Source organism: Phodopus roborovskii, unplaced genomic scaffold (genome assembly GCF_943737965.1).
Source record: "Phodopus roborovskii unplaced genomic scaffold, PHOROB, whole genome shotgun sequence".
Taxonomy (NCBI): domain Eukaryota; kingdom Metazoa; phylum Chordata; class Mammalia; order Rodentia; family Cricetidae; genus Phodopus; species Phodopus roborovskii.
The window spans coordinates 8,887,921-8,914,336 of record NW_026126407.1 but is presented as its reverse complement, the minus strand read 5'-3'; the positions used below and the strand labels follow the sequence as shown (position 1 = coordinate 8,914,336).

The 26,416-nt window shown below is 51.8% G+C and overlaps 1 protein-coding gene across 1 annotated transcript; it reads left to right on the top strand.

Moving 5' to 3' along the window:
* The first annotated feature begins 2,229 nt into the window (after positions 1 to 2,229).
* Positions 2,230 to 17,498, top strand: P2rx1 (purinergic receptor P2X 1). The gene is made up of 12 exons (XM_051180059.1): positions 2,230 to 2,626; positions 10,498 to 10,645; positions 10,903 to 10,974; positions 11,368 to 11,437; positions 11,616 to 11,712; positions 12,030 to 12,110; positions 12,348 to 12,489; positions 14,811 to 14,938; positions 15,232 to 15,322; positions 15,686 to 15,751; positions 16,081 to 16,182; positions 16,312 to 17,498. The coding sequence occupies exons 1-12, from the start codon at positions 2,490 to 2,492 to the stop codon at positions 16,375 to 16,377; spliced, it is 1,200 nt and encodes a 399-aa protein (XP_051036016.1). The 5' UTR covers positions 2,230 to 2,489; the 3' UTR covers positions 16,378 to 17,498.
* Positions 17,499 to 26,416: the final 8,918 nt, after the last annotated feature.

The following is a 26,416-nucleotide window of genomic DNA, read 5'->3' as shown; positions in this document are numbered from 1 at the left end:
GTTATGCAGCTGCTGGGCCCCCATGAAAGTTAGGGATCCAAACTTGGGTCCTCATGCTTGCATTCCTGAGCTATCCCATAGTCTCATGTGGTTGGCTTGGCTTACTTTTGCAGGGCTATTATCAAGGAAAAAAGTTATGTTGGGCAGTGGTGGTGCATGTCTTTATTCCCAGCACTCACAAAGCAGAGGCAGGAGGATGTCTGTGAGTTTGAGGCCAGCTGAGTCTAAAAAGTGAGTTACAGGACAGCCAGGGCTGTTACATAGAAAAACCCTGTCTCAAGACATTTTACCCAAAGGAAAGGAAAGGAAAGGAAAGGAAGGAAGGAGAGAGAGAGAGAGAGAGAGAGAGAGAGAGAGAGAGAGAGAGAGAGAGGAAGAGAAAAGAAAGTTGTGTCTTTGGCCCCACATTGAATCTTCTAGTACCTTCAAATGGTCCCCTCTACCACATTTCCCAAGAGCGAGGGCTGATGCCCAGGCTGTAGCAGGTGTAGGACTGACAGTCCTATCCAACTAGCTATAAACCTAGCTTCTTGGGAATAGGGTGGGAAGAGAGAAGAAGAGGAAGAACAGGAGGTAGAAGAGGAAAAGTAAGTAAGAGGTAGGAGGATGGGGAGAAAGAAGAGAAGGGAGGAGGAGGAAGAGGTGAAGTGAGGAGGAGGAGGAGGAGGAGGAGGAAGAAGGTGACTGTGCCATGAAGCAGCATTCTAGACAATGCCGGCCTTCCTCTTCCTGTCTTCTCTCCATCCTTTCTCTTCTTCCTCATTTGGAGCTAGCCTTCTCTAGAGTATGGTGTCATGGAGGAGGGTGCAGGTATGGCTCAGTCTCAGCACCCACCCACTCCTATGGCAACTGGCCCATCTCCTGGGGCTCCTGTTCCAACAGCTGGACATGAAATCAGCTGGGAGAGGGACGGGCTCTTTTGTTTAGGGTCAAGACAAGGCCAAGGAGCTCTGGCTCCTTAGAAAGAAGTGAAGGATGTGGTTCTCACTGCCCTGACAGTGGCGTCAGACAGTTGTGAGAGTTCCTACTGGAATTTCAGTCTCTCTCTCTCTCTCTCTCTCTCTCTCTCTCTCTCTCTCTCTCTCTCTCTGTGTGTGTGTGTGTGTGTGTGTGTGTTCTATTCAAAAGGGAGGGACTGATCCTGGGTGCTTGGACGGGACATCCAGAAAGCAGCTCTGCTTGCACAGGGGTTTGGTGTCCTGCCCAGGGCCATTGGCTCCCTGCTTATGAGGAAGAAGATTGCTTATCAGTACTCAGGGTGGGTCAGCTTGGCCTGGGGTGCAGGGCAATGAAGGCTATCACGGAGGCCTGTGCTTCAAGCTGGTTCTTCTCATAAGGCCCAGACTGAGATTGCTTCCCTCTGACCCTAGGGATATACTGTGAGCCCACCTCAGATCAGGGTTTGGGACCCCTGTGCTCAGGGCCTGAGTTACTACTGAGGAAGACAAGGGTTGCACTGGACCTGAACCCCTAACTCAACAGTGGTTTCAATTCTCTGTCCATGGGGTTGCTGGGACTCATCACCTAAGGACTTTACTCTGAGGAAAGTATTACATTGTCTCACTTTACAGGAAGCAGAGGTAGACAGGCCAGGCATAGTCCCCAAGCCCACAACAAGTGGCAAAATTGCTTAATGTTAGCCTTTCCCAGCTGGGTCTTAAGACTTCATAGGGATGAAGAACCCTAGTCTTATCTAGGTGTCTACCTCCTTGTCCTTTCTGGTGGCAGGGATGGGATGGGAGTGGGGTCAGGGGGCACAGTCAAGCAGGTCAGATGAAGGAAGAGGAAGGCTGAAGATGGAGAAACCAGCTTGGCCCTGAAGTTAATGGGTATAAGCCAGGCTTGGATTTGAAGGGACTGGTGGACAGGGGGTGTCCAAGGGCAGTTTTAGGCTACAGGACCTGATATCCACTTCTGCCCACCTCCACACAGGTTCCCAGGACTGAGCTGAGCACTCTGAGACTGTAAGGTGTGAGGATGGAGTGGGGCTCTGAGGGATCTCACCCCAAGTCCTGGCCAGACTCCCCAGTTCTGTCCTGTCAGGTTCTTGGAGTGGGGGTAGCCAGTAGCTTTATCTCTGTCCCTGTGACTGGTGGCCATGGTGGTTTCCGGCCAGCAGCTCCTGTTTCCGGAGGCCCAGAGGGGGCCCAGGCGGAGCCTAGAGGGGCAGTGGGGCTGGGCCTGGATGGCCCCACTGGCTCCGCCTCAGTCTATCTTTGGGAATTTATTTCACGGGCACCACTGGCCGGTACTCCACTGCCTGCCAAGCAGCCAAAAGCTGTTCTGATCACCCAGGGTTTTCCCTCCCAAGCCAGACTCTGCCAACTAGCCTGTGCCTCCTGGCCTCCGGTCCCACCTGCTCTGCTCTGTTCCTAAGGGACTGAGAAGTCTCCAGTCCCTCCACTGCCATAGTTGTGGATGCAGATGCTGGCCTGCCCTTGACCACAGGGGCCGTGTGGGGGCTCATTTTGAGCCCCTCCTGGCCCACCATGGCACGGCGGCTGCAGGATGAGCTGTCAGCCTTCTTCTTTGAGTATGACACTCCCCGGATGGTGCTGGTGCGAAACAAGAAGGTGGGAGTCATTTTCCGTCTGATCCAGTTGGTCGTTCTGGTCTACGTCATTGGGTGAGTCTGAGTCCCCTCCTTACCACCTTTGGACACCAGTCCCCTACATGTGCCAATCCTCTGAGCTCTGGGGTACTGAACAGCCCCTCAGCTCTCTGTGGACTGGAGAGCCCTCCTGATGAGCCTCCCTGTTATTAGGAAAGAATGGGCCCTGTTAGTCCATTGCCAGGACAGAGACACTGAAGCAGGTTGGGACACAACACTCTGGGTGCATGGTGAACAAGAGACAATGCCATTGTGGGCCCTGAGGATGTGACTGTGTGAATGGTCCTTTCCAGTGAGTGGTGCTCACTGCAGGAGCCCCTTTCACCTCCAACTTCCCACATGCAGCTACTGAGACAAGACAACACCCATTTTACTAGCCTGAAGATAGGCTCTGCTCCCGACTCTCCAGTCTAAATGAGGGACAACCTGGGGTATCCAGGAACCTGGGAGCTGGAAAGACCCTTAAATTCTGAACACTCAGCATATAGATGGAAGCTGGAAGCAGGAGGTAATCTCCATTCTCAAGCAGGACATCTCCTTCCTGGGCACAGAGCAGACAGGTCTGTCTACCTCTGCCATCTGGCTAGCCTGGAACTATGCAAAAACCACAATGTAAAGTTCAGTCTGGTGTCCTAGAAGCTGACAGGCCTGGTGGAAACTTGCATGTATGTAGGCTAATGTCACAGAGTCATGCCTGTGTCCTACCCATGTCCTATATGTCTAGGCACATACCAGTGGTTTTATGTACCCATTGCTGGATATACATGCATATGACTATGTCCCGTGTGCCCTGTGTCTGAGATAGCTAGGTGCCTGAAGTGTCACATGTAAGGGGCATCATGTCTACTCTCAGTCATGCTGAAAAGAGCCCCTAGAGGCCCTAGGGTCCCTAAAAGGGTTGGGCCCTGATGAGAGCCTACCAACACCCAGCAACCTGGCCTGGCTATGCTGTGTCTTTCTTAGGGCTCTGCACAATCCCATTTGGGGACTAAGACTAAGGGCCTGAAGAGTTACTATGTAGTACTGATCACTTGGGAGTGTCTAGCGCCCACAACAGCCTTTCTTCTGCCCATTGTTCCCCTAAGATTCAGAGCTGGCCAGATGCAGCCAAGGCCAGGCCCATCCTGATGCCTTTTAGGTCTGTCCTCCCTCTTGCTCACAAATCAATCTGGTGGAGCTTGGGAGGAAAAGTAAGGAATTTCCAGGTCACAGGGCCAATCAGCCTTAGCCCTGGGTCTTTGCTCTGCCCCCTCCCTTCCCACTCCACAAGGGTTCTAAAAAAAAATCTCTCTAATGGTCGCCAGTGGTCACATGTTGAGCACCATTAACTTATTTCTAGTTCCTCCAGGAAAGAGAAGTCACTACTTAGGATCAGCCTGTTCCTCACCTGGGAAGGCCAAAGACATTGTCCCCACTCATGCCCTGAAGTCTCTCTACTGTGTTTTCAGAGCCATGGCTGTAAGCAGTTCCTGGCTGTCAGAGCAGGAGGGACAGTTCACCTACCCCAGTCCTGCTGTAAGATGAGACCCAACTGCTTGACTGATAACCCCAGTGACAGGAACCTCATCCCCTCCTTTCCTTTCTTCTAGCCCAAGATGGTCCATGATTTTCAAATGGCTGCAGCCCTTGTTAGTATGAGGGGTGGGGATATCAGAGATGAGGGTTGTAACTAGTCTCACTAGTTACATTCATACAACAGGGCCCAAGGCAAGGTCTTCAGGTCACCAAACTCGGGCTTCCCTGGCCATTGGAGTGCTGTCTAGCTCTGTGGCTCCTTTGTCTCTGTCGCCCTCATCTGGCCCATGTCTGATGTTACACTGACCCCTACAGATAAAAGACTCCCAGAGCTTCAGCATCTCAAGATTCAGTTTCCCCATTGTTACACAGGACAATGGTTGCAGAGGACTGTGCTCTTCCTTGTGAAGGGAAGGGCTTCTCTCTATGGATCCTCCCCTTTCCTTGATCTTTGTTTGGATGTCTGGTCCTGTGGGTGCCGCTGGCAGGGGAGATGGGGGCAGGGGGAAAGGCAACCAAGGAATCCAGTCTCTGGGCACCAGACAGTGAAGTCCATGTTGGAAATGGGCAGCATAGCAGTGTAGAGAGATAGATGATAAGAGCAGCCGCAGCCTTGAGACATAGGAAGTCAGTCAGACAGACTGACAGACTGACAGAGACACCAATGCCAAGACCTGGAACAGGTTTAGAGGTGGGACGCTTAGGCTGTGGTCTGTTTTGGTTATGTTCTTCTGGGAAATCTGGGGCAGGTGGGGGAAGTAAGAAACTCCGAAAGGCAGAGCTTCCACTGGCCCAGATATGCTGATGTCACAGATGCAATGCTCCAATTACAGGGTTGAGCTATGAGATAGACTGGTCCAGACCCTCCTGCTGGGAAGAAGAGGGGTCACAGGGAACAAATTCTGTGGTGTGAACTCAAGTGGGCCAGTCTGGCCAGGCATGGCAGTACACATGTTTAACCTCAGCTCTCTAAAGGCAAAGGTGGGAAGATCTCTGTGAGTTCGAGGCCAGCCTGGTCTACATAGTGAGTTCTAAGACTCTAAGGCAGCCAGGGCTACAGAAAGAGACCCAGTTTTAAAAAAGCAATTGGTCAAATTGAATTTTCTATTTGTTTATTTTCTGAGACAATGTCTCTCTACATAGCCCTGGCTCTTCTGGAACTCACTATGTAGACCAGACTGGCCTCAAATTCACAAACATCCACCTGCCTGTGCCTCCCACGTGCTTGGATTAAAAACACGTGCTACCATGCCTGGTTTCTGTTGAATATTTTTGTTTGGTGACTAGAACTTGCATGAGATTGACTTAAAATACCTTAATTACTCTTATAATTAATTTGTCTTTCATTTATTTGATGCTAGGGATTGGACCTATGATCTTGAGCATGCTAAGCACACTCTCTACCATTGAGCTATTCCTTAGCCTTCATAAACAACACACACACACACACACACACACACACACACACAATTCTAATTGGTTCAGGCAGCCTGAGGCAGGCATATCATGAATTTGAGGTTAGCCTGGGTTACATGGTGAGTTCCAAGGAAGTCTGGAATACAAAATGGATACTGTCTCAAAACAAAACCTCACAAATCTGTGGTCAGTATTGTTCACAAGGTTGAAACATTATCACTTCCAATTAAATTTCCAACACTAAAAAGAAATGTTGTACCCCTTAGTAATCAACCCCCTTTCTCCTCACAGTTTGCCTTGCCTATTCTGGGTATTTCCTATAAATAGAAACATACACCATGAGCCTTTTTAAAAATCTGGCTTCTATCACTTGCCATGTTGGTTGTAATGTATACCAGTAACCCAATGTTTTTATGCCTAAATAATATTCTATGTGTTGATTCATCATGTTTTGTCTATTAGAGTATCTGTGGTTGGACATTTTAGGCTGTTTTCATGTTTTGGCTCCTAGAAACAATGCTGCGCTAAGTGTTTGTGGATCAGTACTTTGGTGAACACATTTTTTTTCTCTCCAAGGGATATATCTAGTAGTGAGATTGGGTCAAGTAAAATCCCCATGTTCAAATTTTTGAGGAATTACAGAGCTATTTTCTAAATAGTCCTGTGGCATCAGAGATGCCTTTGTGATGCCTGGTGTGAAGGAGGAAGAGAGTCCCCGGATATATATCACTTAACCTCTCTTGCAGCTATGACAAAATGCCTAACAAAAGAAGACAAAGGTGGCAGAGTTCATTTTGGTTCAGGGTTTGAGGATGCGTCTATCTCAGTGCTGAAGTCATGGTGGTAAGAGCAGCTCCAGGTGTGAGCAGATGGTGTCCCATGGGCAGGCCCAGAGAGAATGCCAGATCCCACTTGCATTCTGCTTTATAGTCAGCTCATGGCACGGTGCTTGGTAAAACTTCCCTTTAAATGTCCCCTGCCAGGGCTGGGGATATAGCTCAGTTGCACAGCATGCACTGGATTCAATCCCCAGACACATAAACAAGAAGGTTTACCCCTGTAAGCCTAGCACTCAGCAGTTGGAGGCAGGAGTTCAAGGTTATGCTTGGCAACATAGTGAGTTTGAGGCCAAGCCAGGATGTACAAAACCTTGCCTTAAACCATACAGACAACTGACCCAACTTTCTCGCCAAACAATTTGCTTTATTACTTTTGAATTCATTCCCATTCAAGTTCTTAGGACAGAGGCAGAATGGGCCCGGCTCTTTGCCAGTAGATAATACAAATGACCCAGATGGACCAGTTCCTGAAAGTACTGTTCCCCTGTGAGACCTCCTGTTCTGGGTCCCCACTGTCTGCATTTCTCTTAGCATTCTCATCTCCTAAATTCCCACCAGAATTCCCACCAGTACGCTGCGCTTACAGCATTGAAGGGTTTCTCTGGCCCACAGCTCCAGATTTTTCCACCAAGTCCCAAGGTTTACATGGTCAGGCATATCAAAGCAATGGCCCCACTCCTCAGAACCTAGATCTGTACTAGAAGGGTGCTCTATAGGAACAGCACTGACAGGATGTATGTGTATCTTAGAAAGGGAGTCACCAGATTGACTTACACAATAGATATGGGCCAGGTCGTTTAACAATGGCTGTCTACATGCTGGAGAGGCTGAGAGCCTGCTAGCTGATCAGTTCATGAAGCTAGACACCTCAGGGGTCCCAGAGTGGTACTGGAGGACTGGAAGATTCCCGGAGAGACACTAGCCCTCAGCTCACACTGGACGACCAACGAAGCTGGGGTCTGATATCTGCTGCAGCAACAGACACAGACTCCAGGAGGGAGGGAAAGCAGGCAGACCAAACTGCTTTTCCTCCGACCTCTGTCTCTGGGCCTGTTGGAAGGTACTGCTCACTCTGAGTTCACTTCCCTTCTCAGTTAAGCCTCTGTGTGCATGTCCTAAGGTGAGCCTTCTAGGTGACTGCAGATGCAATCAAGTCGACCAAGTAACCAGTACACCAAGTAACCAGAGATGCTGACAGTCTGTTCAGACTTCTGGATGGCAGGCTCCTGGGGTTTGCTCATGTCTGTGGTTTTAGTGTTAAGAACAGCACCTGGCTCCATAGATGGGCTTGATGCATACATGTTTATTGAATGACTAATTAAATGTGTACGGCTGAAGTGTAGGGGCAGACCACAGATATGGAGGTGGATCTTGGGACAAGTGTACCTATGACAGTTCACCCAGAGCTCTGCCCTGGGCTGAGAATGGAGGCCAGGGGATTGGGAAAGATTTGATGAGAGATTTTTCATTTTCATTTTCATGTGTCTTGAGTACACAGCCTTGTTAAGGTACGGAGTGAGCAGTACCTTCGAGGTACTCTGTTTTACTGAGGAAGTCTAGGCTCAGAGTAGTTCGGGCTCCTGTCTGAAGCCATACATCTGACAAAAGGCAAGTCTAGTACTTAAGCACGGGCCGCTTCACTGTCCTCTTCCCAGGGACCATTGGAGAAAGGAGCCCCAGGGGAGGTGAAGAGATGGGAAAGGGTCATCCTGGAAGGGGAGGGGCCTCTAAAGATGCCAGTGTCTTTGACCTCAGACCTCTTTGATGGTCTTCCAGAGTGGTAACCATAGGCATGTCAAGGCATGGCTTTGGTGGAGATGGCTCAGCAGTTAAGATTTCGTGCTGCTCTTGGAGATGAACTAAGTTCAGTTCCCTAGCACCTATATGAGGCAGGCAGCTCTTACTGCCTGTAATTCTGGTGCCACAGATTCAGTACCTTCTCTGGGTCTTTATGGGTTATCTATGGTCAAATGTTCAACTAACCCCCACCCCACCCCCATCCCCACCCCCTGCCCCTGATACACACACACACACACACACACACACACACACACACAAATAGTTAAAAATAAAATATTTTTTAAAAAGACAGCTTTGGAATGACAGGCTTGTAGCCATCATGCCAACGCTATTATTAACAGGGCTGAGGTCACAAATGCCAGATTTGACATTTCCTTTTGACGTCCAAGACCAGCAGCCCCAGGAGCAGACATAGCCCAGAAATCGTATTGGTCCCAACCCGTGCCGGTACTGCACAACCGTGGATAAGAGGCCTCCAGCCCTGGGTCTGCTCCTGTTTGACCGCTGGCTTTTGGCAGGGGAGTGTCCTCGGACTTCAATTTCTTCACCTATTGTGTAATGTGTTGCTACTGGGCAAAGAGAAATTGAGGTTCTGAGGATGGAAATGTGGTGAGGGAAACCAGTGGCTTCTTAGGGAGGACTCAGAATGTGCAACAACCCTCTCCTTCAAAGCTCCTGTTTAAGCTGGGGTGCAAGACAGAGGTCTGACTATAGAAAGGCACCGTGGGGGTGGGGAAACCCTCTCCTTGAGTGGCAGGGCAGCCTGACTGTCAGCCTCAGAAAAACCCAGACCTTTGTTGTGCCTCGCCTGTTGCTATTTGAGGCCTGCAGGGGGCAGCAGTGACCACACTTGGGCTTGGAAGAGGCATGGGTTCCAATGCAGGCTTCTACAGGGGAGAGGATTAAAGTAGGAACAGGACAGTGGTCTGCTTCCCTATGACCCGGGACAGGGAAATGACAGTGATTCTGGGACTAAGGCTTGGAGAATCCGGTTCCAGAGTAGATGGTTTTGAGCTCTTTGTCTAGGTAAGGTAAAGGATGGAGGGAGCAGAACATACTCACCTACAGTCTTCTTCCTGGGGAGGGCTGTGTGGTACCTGCTCCAGTGGGTAACATGCTCTGAGTCTATTCAGACAATTTCTTCTAAAGGAAGAGGCTACCCCTAGAGAGAAGTGAGATACAAAACTCCCAATGTAAGCAACAGGAATGAAACCTAAGCTAGTTCCCACAATGGAAGGCATGTTCTAGTAAAGTCCAGACCTCCCCCCCTCCAATCCCCTAGGGGCTGTAGCACCATGGCCAGGCATCTGGTCCTCTCCATCTCCAGGCTCCATCCTCAGGCTGGTACTTAGAGGTGGCAAAAATGGCTAATGGTAGTGTAGGCTTCACAGACACCTTGTTTAGCCACTCAGTATGGTAGAAATTTCTTTCCTAGTAAATCTCAGGAAAGAAAGAATTTGTCTTTGCTATTGATACTCTTATAATGGCAATCAGGCTCATCACTGCTGCTAGAGGGGTGGGACATTGATTGGCATGCCTTGGCCATGTGCCCATCCCTGGGAGTGAGGTTAGTTCCACTGAACCTCCTGGATTAAACATGAGCCACTTGCACAGCAGTCTGAGGGAGGGGACTGGATGCTTCAAGGGGGAAGGTTATGGTGTCTAGCCCCAAACCCTAGCTTCCTTTCTTTTTCCCACTGTTCTCCCTCTCGCTTTCTACTCAGTAATGGCAGATAACTTCTACTCAGTTTTGCTAGGTGCCGGCCCACATCCTAAGCAACTTCTCTGCATTAACTTGCTTAACTTAAACAAGCACTAATGTTGTTCCCGTTTTATAGATAAGGAAGAGGAAGAGGAAGGGCCTACTCCAAACCTCACAGCACTGAGGAGCAGGGCTGGCTGGGAGACGAAGCAAGACTCCTGGGCAGTCCTCACGCTTTGCTGGAAATTGTGTGGGAAGAAACAGGGTATTGGGAAGGAGGACTGAGGTCAGGAGCTGGCTAGCTGGCTATGACAGACTGCTCTTGGGGAAAAGGATTAGGAGGGACAGTCAGTCGGTAGCTGCATGGATTGGCCTCCTCTGAGGCAGTTGGAGTGGTGGGAATTTAGACACAGGCCAGCAGGGGGCAACCGATGAGGCTATCCTGCCTCCAGGAAACTAGTTAGGAACCAAAGAGGCTCAGAAACTCCGAGGAAGACAAGAGGCGGTCCAGAGGATGCCAGAAAAGATAGAGGCTCTCACAGCCATTTGTGTCCTAGGATGTCCTGCTTAACACTGCACTGAATCCTAACACCCTTCTTCCCTGGACCCGGCAGGTGGGTGTTTGTCTACGAAAAGGGATACCAGACTTCAAGTGGCCTTATCAGCAGTGTGTCTGTGAAACTCAAGGGCCTGGCTGTGACCCAGCTCCAGGGCCTGGGGCCCCAGGTGTGGGACGTGGCTGACTACGTCTTCCCAGCACAGGTGAGCTGGCTCAGGGCTGCACCACCCTCCCTCCCACAAGCTGTGGCTTAAGGCTCCCTGAGGGATCAGTTCAGCCTCCTGCACGCTGGACCTCAGTCTTCCTCACAGCCAGACTAGTCCTTTCACTCCACAGTGATGTCATGGGGTATGGCATCTGCTGGGTGTCAGGTGGGCTCCAGAGCCTGTTGGGGCAGTGTTTAGGTGCTTGGGGCTGTTCTACTGACTCTTCCTGTCCTCTCCCTGCCCTTCATTTTCAGGGGGACAGCTCCTTTGTAGTTATGACCAATTTCATCATGACCCCTCAGCAGGCTCAAGGCTATTGTGCAGAGGTGAGGACTCCGCCCCTCTCTTGGACCCATTGGGAGATAATGTGATGGAATCCCTATGGGCCTTGGTGGTGATGTAGGACAAGCTGTCTGATGAGGTTTTGATACAATGTTGGACAGGGTCACACAAAATAACTCTCAGCCATGGTTAGTGCCATTGCTGGGCATTGGGCCTCTCCATCCCAACCTCCAGTCCCCCTGCCAGTATACACCAGCACTCAGCAGCTGGAAGACACCTAGGATAAATGTGGGAGAAGGGAGGCTGTGAGCAGGGGTCTCCCACAGAATCTGAGATTTTGCTCCAAGTCTACACTGTGGCCCTGGGGGTGGCGCAGGAAAGAATCTTCCCAGGACAATACCATAGGGCTAAGGGCCAGCAGCTCTCCCCTCCCCCAGAACCCAGAAGGTGGCATATGCCAGGATGACAATGGCTGCACTCCAGGAAAAGCAGAAAGGAAGGCCCAAGGTAAGATCAGCCCCTTCCTGTCACCTCCACCACATTGCCTGTGCCTACCTCTCTCTGTATTTTACCTCTCACCAAGCTGATCCCCACTGAGTCCATCCTGCTCTCATCCTGGCTCTCAGCTACCATGCCGCAGAAGTCCACCATGGGTTGGGACCCAGGGATCGCTCTCTTGCTACAGGTATTCGCACAGGCAAATGCGTGCCCTTCAATAGCACAGTGAAGACCTGTGAGATCTTTGGCTGGTGTCCTGTGGAGGTGGATGACAAGATCCCAAGGTAATTGATGTCCTGTCCTTCTAGGAACCTAGAGACAGGGTTTTGACCCACAGACATCTGGACCTGGAAAGAATGGGTTCTTTTCACTTTTGATCCCACCCCTCACCCTATCCATGTGGCCCAGGCTAAAGAGTCTTCCTGGTCTAGGAGCCTGTAAGCAAGCCTGTGCCCCCTCTGGAGAGTGGCCACCCCAACCCCACCACACATCAATGCACACTACAGGAGAACCCCTGTGCTCCCTGCTACTGCCAAGCCCTTTCAGCTATGCAAACACTCTTGGAGAGGGGCACTGAGTGAGTGAGTGCTGTCTTCCCCAGCCCTGCTCTTCTCCATGAGGCTGAGAACTTCACCCTCTTCATCAAGAACAGCATCAGCTTTCCACGCTTCAAGGTCAACAGGTTCGTGGGAAAGGAAGGGAGAGGTGCAGGTGTCTTGGAGCAGCTGCAGCTGCTCTCAACACAGTCTTCCTCCATCCCTGCTGCTTGCACTCTGGAGACAGCAGCCTTGGCTGACCTCTGGGAGGCTGACTGCTCTGGGGAAGGGGGATGCTCTAGAGTTCTTGAAGGTCCCTAGAACTGAGTGGAGTGAGCACCCTCTCAGCTGGCACATGGCTGCTACCCATGCCTTCCACATAGGCGCAACCTGGTGGAGGAGGTGAATGGCACCTACATGAAGAAATGCCTCTACCACAAGACCCTGCATCCACTGTGTCCAGTCTTCAGCCTCGGCTATGTGGTGCAGGAGTCAGGCCAGGACTTCCACAGCCTGGCTGAAAAGGTAAGGATGGGATGGGGTGGTGCCAGCAAGGAGAGTACAGCTCAGTGTCACAATACTGGCCTGCCAGTCCCATCCTGCCTCCAAAACCTCCCTGGCACAGGCCAAGTGTGTGCATGGGACTGTGCCCTAGTACCAGAGCTCGTGAGGGTCCTCTGCAGGGCCTGGTCTGATTCTGCCATGGAGGAGGTGCTAAGAATGAAAAGATGTGGGCAGACAGCATCATCTGGATGTTCAGTGCCCCCCTCCCTCCCTCTCTCCCTCCCTTCTTTCCTCTCTGCCTCCCTCCCTCCTCCTCTCCCCTTTTCCTTTTTGTTGTTTTGAGCCAGGGTCTCCCTATGTAGCCTAGGCTGGCTCCAATCTCCTAATTCCCCTGCATCTGCCTACTTAATTAAGAGTAGAGGTGTGTGTCACCACACCCAGTTTATTTTTTAATTATTTTTTTCCTGCTGAGGATGGGCCTCATGCATGCTGTTCCATAGTCTAAAATCACCGGGTTACTTGTTTTGTTTTTTGTTTGTTTGTTTGTTTGTTTTGTTTTGTTTTTTCCCATTGTGGAGACAGAATTCAGAGCTTCACATGTTCCCTGGATTCCAAGACCACAGTCCCTTTGTGAGGCTCTGGATCTAAATCCTGCTATCCTGTTCTGCCTCCCAACCAGATGAGTCTCTTAAGTTCCATGGGTCTGAGACTGTCACTGAAGATGCTAATAGCACTATTCCCAAGGTGGTGCTATGAGGGTCAAATGAGCATGCACCTGCAAGTTAGCACTTCAGCTTGGCCCGGCATGGGGCAATCCTACATCCTGTTCTTGCTGGGTCCTTTTTGTGCTTGCTCCTGCAGCTGTCTGTGTGGGGATGACAACCAGTCCCTTTTCTGTGGGGTCACCAACAAGCCTCCCTCATGACACACTTGTGTATGGCAGAAGTCTGCAGGTGTTTGCATTCAAGAGCTGCATCGAGGTGGAAGCAGCCAGTCAGTAGTTAACTGTTGGTGTTATGGTCTCTGTTTGTCTGATCCTATAGGGTCATCATGATTTACAATCCACCCTGTTTCTAGAACCCACACCTGCCCTCACCCAGTGAGTGTGGGGATCTTTGTTCCTGTCTCCCTGCTCCCTTCTCTGACTGCCTCTCCACTCTTGGCCTGAGCTACCCACCTGTCCTGTTCCCTGCCTCACTTCACTTGCTGAAATGTTTTCTTTCCGGACTGAACGGGTCACTTTAGTTCAAAGGCTGCTTGCTTGTCTCCCAAACCATTGTGACTTCAGCTGGGAACTGAGAAACAGTGATGAATGCCAGATGGTCCTGTCCCCTTGGACCTGACAATCTTAGAGGAGAGAGGTCAATAAGGAATTGCACAGAATACACGCATGACAAGCCAGGTGTGCTAGCACACACATGCGATCCCAGCACACGGGAGGCAGATGCAGGAGGATCAAGAGTTCAAGGCCAGCCTAGGCTGCACAGTAATACCCAGTCTCAAAAAACTGGAGAGATAGCTCAGCAGTTAAAAGCTAAAAGGGCCCAACTTTAGATTCCCAGCATCCACAATGGGTGGTTCACAACGACCTGTAACTCCAGCTCCAGGGAACCCAATGACCTCTTCTGGGCTCTGAGAGCACCCACACATACATGGCAGACATTCACATAGATATGTGCACATAAATTAAAAACACCAACCAAACAAATAAAATGTGGCAAATGGCCTGAAAGCAAACACATAGCATCACAGGAGGGAGTTACAAGGGAAATATTTTAGACTGGGTTAGTGGTCAGGGAAGCCCTCAGGGCAAACGACCAAATAATGAGAAAGAGCCAGGTTTGTGAAAGAAGAGCAGGGACAAAGGCCCTGTGGTAGGAAAAACCTGGTATATTCTAGAAATGATCACTCAGTGGTGGGAGGTGAGAACAGAGACGGTGACAGACTTTCAACCCTAAAGCAGGATCTGTGTCCCTTCTCCGATAAAAAATATCTTCTCTTCGAGGTTGCGCAACAAGATGGCTGAGTGGGTGCAGGTGTTTGGTGGAATGCCTAATGATTTGAGTTGAATCCCTGGCTCCACATGGTAGGAGAAAGCCCACCCTTGCAAGTTGTCCTCTGACCTCCACAGTCATTCTGTACACAAGGGTGTATATATCTATACACAGAATTAATAATGTAAAACAATTTTTCAAAGAGAGTGTATGTAGGCACCAACTATAAGACAGTTTTGGCATTTGTTTGTTTGTTTTCTCTTTTAAATTCATGAAGCAATCTTGCCAGTCCAGACGGGAGTTTTAGAATCCTGAAGCCCAGATCTTATGTGTTTGTGTCTCTGGCAGGGTGGGGTAGTTGGCATCACCATTGACTGGGAGTGTGACCTGGATTGGCACGTGCGACACTGCAAACCCATCTACCAGTTTCATGGACTGTATGGGGAGAAAAATCTGTCTCCAGGCTTCAACTTCAGGTACCTGACTATTTCTGGAATGCCACAGGTTGACAAATGTTTCCAGAGGGGACCAGAGGACCCTGGATGGCCTCCATCCTATGTAAGTTGTCAAACAGGAAGCCATCAGGAAATAAGACCTTAAAGGCTTGAGTCCCCAGCCCCGGGGCTTGCTCTTTGGAGGTCTGCCTGGTGGGAGTCAGGAAAGGGCTGAGTTCAGCTCTCCCAGAAGGCATGCTGGAGGGTCTCTTCCTAACATTTGTCACTCAAGGTGGTTTTGTTACATTCTCCTGCCACCTTCCCCCACCCCCCAGGTTTGCCAGGCACTTTGTGCAGAATGGGACAAACCATCGTCACCTCTTCAAGGTGTTTGGGATTCGCTTTGACATCCTTGTGGATGGCAAGGTAAGTGTCCCATGTGAAGGGATGGCTACCCAGGCACCTTCCTGTTTCGAATGTCTGTTATTATGGATATGAAATGGGTTGGGAAGGGTGCATTCAGAGATCTGTTTCTAGTGACCATGGTCGTGGGGGATGAGTCTGCCCATACTTAGAGCCACTGCCACGGCTCCCCTATCATCTCCTTGGGTCCAGAGAAGCAAGGCCAGGGATGAAGCCCAGGTTTACTGACCAGGAACTGGCTCTCAGAAGAGCCCAAGCCCTGGGCCACAGGCAGTGGGGATAGTTTGGAGCTGAGGGAGGAGGGCTTGACTTTTTCTAGTTGGGTCCCTTCTGTTGACCTGGCTCTTCCCTGGGCCCTGTCACCAGGCTGGGAAGTTTGATATCATCCCTACTATGACTACTATCGGCTCTGGGATTGGCATCTTTGGAGTGGTAAGTTCTAGGGGTTCGTTTGCTTCTCCTACATTCAGTAGCAGAACCCCAAAATGTGACCACAGCTGCCTATCACTACTGAGGCAGCAGCTGCTTTTCTCGCCACCCTAGACCCACTGTGTACCTGGGGAAACTGAGGTTCAGAGTTCAGGTAAGAGAGAGGAAGGATGGGGCTGATTTGGTCCCAGGAGGGGTTTCCCTGTCTTCAGGAAACTGGGGTCTGGGGTGGTAGGATTCAGCCAGGACCACAGTCAGTAGGGTCCACTGTGGGACATGGTCTATCTCTGCCCCCGCTTCCCATTCTCCATGCCTGCCCTCCCTGTCCTCAGGCCACAGTTCTTTGTGACCTCTTACTGCTCCACATCCTGCCCAAGAGGCACTACTACAAGCAGAAGAAGTTCAAGTACGCAGAGGACATGGGGACCGGGGAGGTAAGGGAACTTCTGAACTTCTTGACAGGACTCTTCAAAGACCTTAAGCGTGTGTTCTGCATTGCCAGGCTCTGTCCTGCAGGGCAGTGCTTCTGGGGCCTGACTTGCATCCCCACATTGCATACACAGGGTGAACATGACCCCGCGGCCACCAGCTCCACTCTGGGCCTGCAGGAGAACATGAGGACCTCCTGACCCCAGCCTTGGGCTCTGGACTTGATTCAGTGTGTGACTCCCAGCAAGGGCTGGTGGCTTCGAGCCAGGGCAGAGGCCATTCCCAGGGGCTTTCCCACCAGGCAGACACCATGTTTCCCCTCAATTCAGAGTGGAGACAGGCAAGACACTGCAATTCAGAGCCCTGGGTCCAATTTCACACTCCTCCTGAGGGAGGCCCCAGCAGTTTCAGCCACTCTGGGTCCATATGGTTGGGCTCCTCACACACCTATACCGTAGCTTTGTGTTGTGGCGCAGGCTCTCACTGTCCATCCCAGGGCCCCACTTGCCTAGATTTGTGCTCTTCCTCATGGAAGCCACTAGCCAGATGTGACAATTTGAACCTAAATTAATTAAAATATAATAAAAATATGCCTCAGTTGAACTAGCTAAGTGGACACATGTAGCCTGAGCTGCCATGCTGGACAGCGTAGGGTGGTTTTTATTGGAGGAAGTTCTGAAGGGATTCTCTAGGAGGCTCATCACCAGTGCCTGGCACACATCCCACCTCCTAAACCAGAAACACAGGCCACTTTGTGTGTGAGGCTTAAGAATTGCCATCCTGGAGCTTTCTGACTTTTAAGTTCCCAGTCACTCTTGGGTCAGCACCAACTGGCAGGTGTAAACACTGAGCAGGGTCTCAAACAAACACCTCCAGCAAGTGTGTAGTGTACTCCTGTGCCATACAGGAACCCACAAACCACCATGTGCACATACACACACAGAGAGAGACACACAGACACACACACACACACACACACACACACACACACACCCCTCTACCCCCTCCCCCAGTGTGGGTTGGAACAGCTTGGGTACTGCAAGTGCAGCCATCTGAACACACCTACACCCCCAGGCAGAGACACATGGTCCCACACAGTGTCACCACCATGGGATGATGCTCCTTCCTGAGGGAGTCAGGCCAGACCAGCCCTTCCAGCCACAGAACCTTACCCAGCTACCTCAGGTGGAGGTGTAAGCCTGATGAACCCTGGCTCCTTGCCTGTGGCCCAGTCCCAGCTTCCATGGCTTGCCCAGCTTGGTTGGAACATGAAGGCTGAGGAGGCAAGAGGTGGGGCACAATAAAAAGAACTGAGGACAAATTTCTGTCTTCTTTGGTTTCCTTTCAAACCCGTCTGAGGTTCACCTGTGAACTGTGTAGCTGAGCTGAGCATCTGGGGTCCCTGTAGGGAGGCTGGGGAGGGGTGCCTGAGCCCAGCCGGGTCAGTGAGCTCACTGCAGCCCCTGAGCCCCATCTCCCACATAGGACAGGGCACCAGCACTCTTCCCAACCCTAAGCAAGCTCTTCTCCTGGATGTGGGACAGTTGAGCACCCCAGAGGCAGCCTTGGGAAATGGGGTTGAGAGAGGGACTTGTCCCAAGGGTGAGATTTGGGGGGCACTTCCACAAAGGAAAATGAGGCTTGTGGCTGGAAAGGGAGAAGGCTCCATGTGGCCAAGCCCTCCAGCCTGGGCTCACAGCCAGCCAGGGGCCCTGAGTACCCCGACCCTGCTCTGTCTAGACCAGTCTGTTTGGCACAATTTCTCATACTGTACAGATGGATCTGTACTGTTCAACGTGGTGGCCACTTGCCAAGGGGAGCCAATAAACACCTGGAGCCATTTCACTTTTTAATGTTTTTTAAACAGTGCCTTGCTATGTGGTCAAGCTGGTTTGGAATTCATGCTCCTCTTCTCTCAGTTTCTCAAATGCTGGGATCATAGGTATTCGGCACCATACCCAGTTCTCATTTACTTTTAATTCACCAAAATAGCTGTACGAAGCCAGTGGCTAACAGAGTGGACAGCATGGGCCAGTTGTTCTCTCAGACCTTGGCCTTCTGCCACTGTCCCCAGCCAAGACCTTCCACCCTCCTCTTTCCCAGCCCCCAAAGCTTATGTCTCCTGTCCCTTTCCTTCTGAGCAGCAGCAAAGCGATCCAACCAGCCCAGGTGTCTCCAGCCAAGGCAGCCTCCTCTCTCTCACCCTCTGCCCTTCGTATTTTCTTCTCTTGCTTCCTTCTCTAGCTCCTGTTCTGCTGCAGACCAGCCTACTCCCTCTTCATTGCCACCCTTCCAGAAAGACCAGTTCACCCTTGTCTGCAGCTGGCCTCCACCCCATCACTTCCAGATGCCCTTGCCAAGGTCACTAGCAGAGTCCTTGATGCAAAATCTACAGAGACACTTGGGCTTGCATCTTGCTTGGCTCCCAGCATTTAACAATTATTCTAAAATTCCTTATAGTGGTGCCCCAGTGCAGCCTCTCCCCACTTCCTGGCAGACCTGGAGTGTAGGGGGAAAAGGCTCTCGCACAGCTCACCCTGTGTCCTTGGCAAGTGGCCTCTCTCCAAGACTCTTCTGTGCATTAGAGGGGTACTGCAACTTCTACTAGGGTTGGAGTAAAGTGAAGTGCCCCCAGGACAGTGCCTGGTACACACTATCACTCATTGTCTCTGTGTATGTATGTGTGTGTGTGTGTGTGTGTGTGTATACATATATATGTATACATGCATACACACACATACACACACACATACACACACACACACACACATATAGTCTTCTTGGTGTTACAACTCTTGCTGTCCTTGGCTAGGCACATGGCTGCCTATAATGGAGGTTGCATTTCCTCTACTGGGTGTGGTCATCTGACAAAATCTGAGGTAGTGGGACGTATGGGGGAATGTTTTGGGGGCACTTTCTGGGCACTTTTTTGGTTTTTCGAGACAGGGTTTCTCTGTGTAGCTTTGTAAACCAGGCTGGCCTCAAACTTAGAGAGATCTGCCTGCCTCTGCTTCCGGAGTGCTAAGATTAAAGGTGTGTGCCACCACCACCCAACTCTGGGCACTTTCTTTAAGAGAGTGCTGAAGCTGAAGAGATGGCTCAGTGGTTAAGAGCACTTGCTCTTCTTGCAGAGGACCCAGGTTCAGTCCCCAGGACCCACATGGTGGCTTATGACCACCCATAGGCACATGCAGGTGCATAGACATACATACATGCAGGCAAAACATTCATCCACATAAAATAAATAATTTTAAAAAGAGAGAGTTAGTGTTGATCTTTTGCTGTTTTTCTCCATTCCAAAACCTGGAATGTATATGTGATCACTGGAGTTCCGGTCCCTATTCAGAACCATGAAGTCAAAGGCCACTGAGAGCTTGCTAGTACAGGGAGGGGGTAGGGAGCCAGTTCTGGGAGGTTTTTGTGGGTACAGGGGGTGGAGAGAGCCACCTCTGGGAGGTTTCTGCTGTCATATCCACCTGGAACTGTTTCTCAAGGCTTCCATGTGAGGTTTTTTTTTTTTTTTTTTTTGCTTAGGTCAGAATTTTGGTCCTGCTTGGGACAAGTGCTTTGCTCTTGGCTTTGTTTTAGTTGGTCAGCTTCATCCTCTCCATGGCGCCACTTATGATTGTGGGTCCTTAAGAACTCTCAAAACTGTCTCGTTGATACTGAGGTGTAGTTCAGCAGCAGCACACTGGCTCAATATGCAGGAGGCCCTGGATTCAATCTCCAGCATTGGGGGGAAATGTCTACTTTGGCCCAGCCCTTTCCCGAGTTCCTGCCCTATAGATCCAATCCTCCAATTGCTAGATTCTCCAGGTTTCCCAGTCTCCCCTATCATGCTGCCTCTTAAAGATCCCTAAAGTCTATCAACTTCACCTAAGTCTTTCCCATCTGGACTTGGAACTCTTGAGACCAAGGGTTGTTCTTGTTGTCCAGCGTCGCCTGGCCCCTGATAGGTGGCTGCTGGCCATTCTGGGTATCCAGGAGGACTTGGGGAAGGCTTCCCAGCAGCAGAAGGACTGAACCCTAAAAGACAAGTGGGGGTTAGGCAGGCTGGTAGTGAGGAGTGAGCTATGGAGGGCTTGTGGGGACCTATTCTCAAGTAGTGGGCACAATGGAAGTCCTAGGAGGCAGCTGTCTGGAGTTTCTGAAAGCCTGTCCTGTTGTCCCAGAAAGGCCAGGGGAAAGTGAGACTGGATGGGGTGAGAGGCCAGGGGAAAGGCTGCTGCACTAGTCAAGGGGAGATTCGACTAATGGTGGAGCTCAGGGAGGGGCAAGAGGTGGAGAGAGGTCCGTAGACTTCAGGATCTTTAAGCGGCAGCATGGCAGAGCCTTATGCTACACTGGTTGGATCAGAAAACCCGCTACTGGTAGGCTTCTGGTAACTCCTGGTGTCCGATTCCAGCTGGAGACAGGGACACAGGGGAGACCAAGTTGGAGACAACAATATGGGTCTGGATTTGAGGCAAGCAGTGATGAGGAGTTCTCCAAGAGACTAACAGCAGGATCTAACCAAGAGTCTATGAGGGCTAGTCCCCGGCACAGCCATAGCCAAGGCCTTTTGGTTCTGCCGGTCTCTTTTCCATTCTCTCAGTTAGGGGCTCCTGCTAGTCCTCAAGCCTGAGTGCCGCCCAACCGCAGCACTCTGCCGAACCTCCGTCCTCCTGGCTTACCCTACCCCAGGAGAACTCCAGGCCCTTCTCCTTCAGTCTCCGCCTAGCCTCACCCTGGCACACACCGGGCCTCATCCTCCGATGGAGGGATGCTCTTGTCTCTACAGACCGGGACACAGGATTGAAGACTCGGAGAAAAGCACCGTACGTTTCAGGCCAGACCGAGGAGCTCACGACGAGGCCTGAGGGATTTCGGATTCCCTTAGCCTGCTTGTCTGCGGGCGCCGGGGGCGTGACGCGTCGGGCCCCAGCCGCAAGGGCCCCTCCGGAGCCGCCTCCTCCCGATCCCGCCGAGACCCCGCCCCCTCCACCCGGGCGCTGCGCGGCGCAGCCAATGATAGCGAGCCGGCGCGGCGGCGGGCGGGGGAGCGAGCTCAGCCTGGAGCCGAGGCGCCGGCGGGTTGAGCGGGGCGATCCCAGCCCGGCGAGGCGGGCAGGGCGGGGCGCGCGCCGCGGGAGCGAGGCTGGCGCCCACCGTGGAGACTGTCGTGAGGTGCCGAGGTAGGGTCGGAGGCAGGGACTTGGAGTGGGGAACTGGGGTGCGGACCGCTAAGCCGCTCTGTACAGTGAGCGTGTTGTAGAGGGGTGGTCTGCGAGGCCGCGTCTACGTGGGCAGCCTGGACCTAGCGTTTAGCGAGCCCCACAGTGTCTCCAGGGCCAAGTCCGAGGGGTGGCTCCCCGAGCCTGCATCTGTCTAAGACAGCTATGCGGGCGTCCGGCTACCCACATCCCTTCCGCAGATGCTGTCTGCGGGACTGCATAGGAGCCCCGCGCGCGGTGCCCCGGGCCCCAGCTCTGGGTGGAGGCGGTGTCTATGCGGAGTGGGCCTGGATGGGTGCACCCACGTGTGGATCTCAGCGGAGCGCTCCTCCCACGGTCCTCCCGTGAGTCTTCCGTGGAGAGCTGGGGGCGGGGTAATGAATGGGACGGATGCAGCGAGCGACTTCAGCTGCTGCGTAGTCGTCCCCTGGCTGAGAGGGTGGCGGAGGTGGGCGCTGCGGCTTCTGATTCTGGTGGGCACAGGATTGGTGCTCCGAGGGTGCACACGTGCGCAGGGAGCTGTGTGTGGTGTTTGGAGGCGGGTTGCGTGTGTCACGTGGACACAAGTGTGTGCCTGTGTACCGGGGGTGGGGGGGAGGGTGCGTTTCAGGATGGAGTGGTGTATGAGCACTGGTCACGAGGACATGTCAGGGAAGGGGTGTGTACTTGTCTTGAGGATGTTGCAGAGTGAGCAGAGCTCTCTGTCACAAGCCCTGGGTCCCAGGACTGTGTTCCAGTGAGTACCTCTTTGCCTTGGCCAGGTTCAGGATGTGAGAGAAACACACAGCTTGTGTCCTTGAAAATCCCAGGGAAAAGAAAGGGCCAGGCCTTCTGCACATCCTTGTCTCCTCCATCCAACACACAGTGCACAGGTCTGGGTGTTCTAGACCCACACATTTCAGGGACCCCACTACTTGCTCCTCGGTCCCTGCATGCTCAGCCCTCACAGCAGGAGTGGGGTTCAACTTAAATCTCATCCAACAGAATTATTTACTGCTTAAGACTCCTCTGGTGTTGGAGGCCTTGTGATTTCTGTCTACAAAGTCCTGCTCACCCCACAACCAAGCCCTGAGTCCCACTCTTCCCCCCAATCCTGCTTAGTGATCAAAAAGGAACTTCAGTGTCACACCCTCCAGGAAACACCCCTGGAGCTAATGCAAGCGGACTGTGTCTTCTCTCCGATTGTCCCCTCCATCAGGGACCTCTCACACAGAACAAGCACCTACCCACCTCAGGGCACTTGCTTCTATGGGCCAGTCTAGAGATGCTCTTCCCCAGATGTCCACACTGTTTACTGCCTTACTCCTTTCATAGCTGCTTAGATCTTGCGTCTGAAAATAAGTCTTCCCTGCACTGAATCAGTAGTGTCCCCCATAGTCTTATTCCTGCTCTGTCTTATTGCAATAGCTGTCTTCTTCCCAGGGTATCCAACATAACCTACCATATATTCATTACTAGCATTCGTACTTGTTGCTTCCTGCCTCTGCCAGAAAGCAAATGGTGAGAGTAGGGACTTTGTCTTTTGGGTTCACTGGGTTATCTCCTAGTACGTATAAGCAGATACCCAGTGGATAGTTCTAGCAGGACTGTGTTGGATTTGCATGTCAGGAGTCAGTGTGCCTGTCTGTTCCCCAGATCCTGAGTCCCCAGAAGAACTACAGGCAAACTCTGAACATATTTGCATATTAGAACTCCTCCCATTAGCAACTGTTGGGTGGGGGGGTGGAGGTGGGATGTGAATCAAGAGGTAGGGAGACCCCAGGATGTAGTGAAAGGGCAGTGGAAGTCAGAATCTGGCTGTTTTATTCCCAAACCTGTGCTGTTTAAGGGGTTCAACTTAGTGAGCTCATCCAGCCAGCAGCGGGGAGATCAAAGAGTCATCTCAAAGGAGGTGATGTCTGAACTGGTCTTCAGGCAGTGATACCAAGGGAGGAGTGTTCCTGGCAGAAGGCACAGCTTGTACAAAGGCCTGGTGACACAGAGCCTTCAGTTCAGAAAGCCTGAAGTGATGGGATGCAGCCAGAGTGGAAAGTGGGTGCTGAAGGGAGTGGGGGGACCTAATCCTTCTGACTCCTGCCTTTATGGCCCAGGCTTTGTGAGACCTGGGGAAATTATTCCCACTTCTGTGATAGGGACAGGGGAGGGTAAACAGTACAGGGATGATGCTGAGTTGGACGGGTCCCTGATGGAGCTGAGCTACCCAGGAACAGAGGAGAGGAACTCTCTGGAAAGAAGGAGGCTCAGGGCTGGCATGGAAGAGGAGTCCCACAGATGTCAGTTTCCACAGGTGGGCCGAGGGATGCCTCAAGGACAGCTGCAAAGGGGGAGGCAGAGCCCACCTGGCTATTCGGGGGATCCCCAGAGGTAGTGGGAGGGCCATCCTCACAGCAGGCATCCTTAAGCATGACTTGGCACCTAGGTCTCCCTTAAGGGGACTGAGTCATCCCAGCAGGGGCGGGAGCTGTGGATGGCATCACTGCCAGAACCATCAGACCCTTGTTAGAAGCATAAACAGGCTATAGCAAAGCAAGCGTCCTGAGATGTCAGGGCCACTTTAGTATGTAGCACACTGGCTACTACCTCCTTGCTCCCCTCCCCCCAGTCCTTTGCTGATCAGGGCTGCTCATCTTCTGCCTGGATGGTAATTGGTCCCTGGTTCAGCCTGGCTCTGGAACATCCTAATGGAACTCAGAATGGGATCTGAAGTCACTGGTTTCTGAAGTTACCATAGATAGGGCTGCTTGAACCAGTTTGGTGACAGCAGGGTCTGCTTGTTCTTTCCTCTTTTGGCCTCTGGTGAAGGACCTAGCTGGATAGGGCATGTCCTCAGAAGGAGGTCAGATGAAGTGGGCTTCTGAAGCCAAGGGCTTGTGTCCATGGGAGTGGCAGACATGTGGAGGGTGGGGTGCAACTTGGAGGAAAAGCCTGAACTGGGCCAGTCTGGAGCCAGGCACCTAAAGTATATTTGGTAAAGTGGGGCTCATTCTGAGTTGCTTCCAGATACACACACATTCCAGCCACATATTACTCGGGCACAAACTGCTTCTGTATCCACAGCTCCATTCACTTCCTTCTAGGGCTCCCAGAGAAGGCAGGACAGTAACCATCTGTCTTACTCACCTGTGAGAAAACTGATGCTTCAGGAAGCTTAGTGTCATAGCCCAGTGGGGTTCATGCCTTTCATCCCAGCACTCAGGAGGCAGAGGCAAGCAGATCTCTGAATTCAAGGCCACCCTGGCCTACAGAGCAAGTTCTAGGACAGTCAGGGCTACACAGGAATCCTGTTTCAAAAAAACAAAATAAAAACAAAAAGCTTAGTGTCCTAACCCAGGCAGCACAGCTCCTATCTGGGAAAACAGAATTTGAACTTTGCTTAATAAGGGAGGACCTGTGGCTGTGGCTGTTCTCTAGGCCAGTGGAGGGACCCACACCCACCAACAAGAGTCTTCACTGTGTCCTGGAACTGGTTCTCAGTATTAGCATATCTGTCCATCTTTCTGTTTGTCCGCTTGCCCCGTTTATCTGCTGAGTCAGCTTCTACAAAACATTCTCAAGGCTATAGTTTGGATGGGGCCTTGAGAGGACCCATTGGGTGAGCTGCCAAGGAGGAGTGGACCCTCAGGCCATCCCTACAAACTAACACCACTCCCAGGCTGGGACAGGTGACCCTGTATGGAAATCCAGACTTGATCTCTGGAGTCCAGCTCCCCTGGCCCTGGGTACATGTGTAGGTTCAGGTCTAAAGGGACAGAAGATGAACTGGTAAAAGGAGAATCCTCAGAGAGAGAGAGAGAGAGAGAGAGAGAGAGAGAGAGATGGGAGGGCAGAGAGAGAGGGAGAGCACGGCTGGTCCACACAGATGTGCTCCTCGGTGCAGATCCACAGCACAAGTATGAACAGCCCCCAGCCTCTTACAGTATGTTCTCTCTGGGTCAGACACAGGCCCTCATGTACATAGCACAGCCACAGGCCAGGCACAAGGCCCTGTCTCCTGGACACTTGGCAGGAACTTTGGGCCTCCCTTGCTGCTTCCCTCCAGCCAAGCCCTGCTTAGTCACCTGAATTTGATCCAGGCAAGAGGGAAGCATGGATGGAGAGCCTGACATCATCTCTCACAACCTCCTCCCACTGCCACCCTCGCATCCATCTGGGCCCCAGCTCATCCCATGCAATCACAACTCACTTCTCCAGAGCTTGTTAGTGGCAAGCACTGTTATGTGTCCCTAACAGGCACCAGCTTCCTTATATCTCACAACCGCATGAGTGTGAGACCTGCCTTGTGGCCCATTTCACCGATGAGGAATACCCAGTTAGCTGTCCTTCCCACCTCTAAGAGCCAGGAAGTGGGCAGCCTGGCATTCCAGCCTGGGTGCCCAGTCAGGTAATAGTCTTCAGACTAGAACAGGAAGGCTTCTGAACCCACTTGTTATGTGACCCCACAGTCATCCTTACACCATCGAGGAAAGGAGTAGAGGGAGCTAAAGGATGGTGACCTTTTAGGAGTTGTCACCTAAGGGAAATTATATGCAAATATTATGGGCCAGGGCAGCCTGTGGTTTCTGTCTACTGGGGGCTCCCCTGAGAGCAAAGGGCAGGAACTTCTGACTGTCTTCCATCCCCTGATGTGGTCTGCTGCCTGAGACTGGTTGGGGTTCCCTCACTGAGGCTGCTTTCCCATCCATGTAATGGGAACAGGGCTGTAGAGATCACTATGACGACCACTTGTATTCAGCAAATATTTATCAGGCTCTTATGTGCCAGGCACTGCTGAAGACATGAGTGATCTTACAGAGACAAAGCAGACCAAAGAACTAATCTCGGCACTTAGGATCTGGTGGGGAGGCCTGCCCTATGGGGAATGAAGAGAGGGTGGAGGAGGAGTCAGGCTTGGGGAGCTCTTCTCAGCCTTAAAGCCCCCCTCACCCACCTCACCTCTTCCAGAGAAGCCTCTTAGAGCTCCCCCGGCCTGTTCCTTTCTTCATGCCAGCAATAGCTCTGCTGTCTCTGCTGCCTCCTGGCTCCCAGC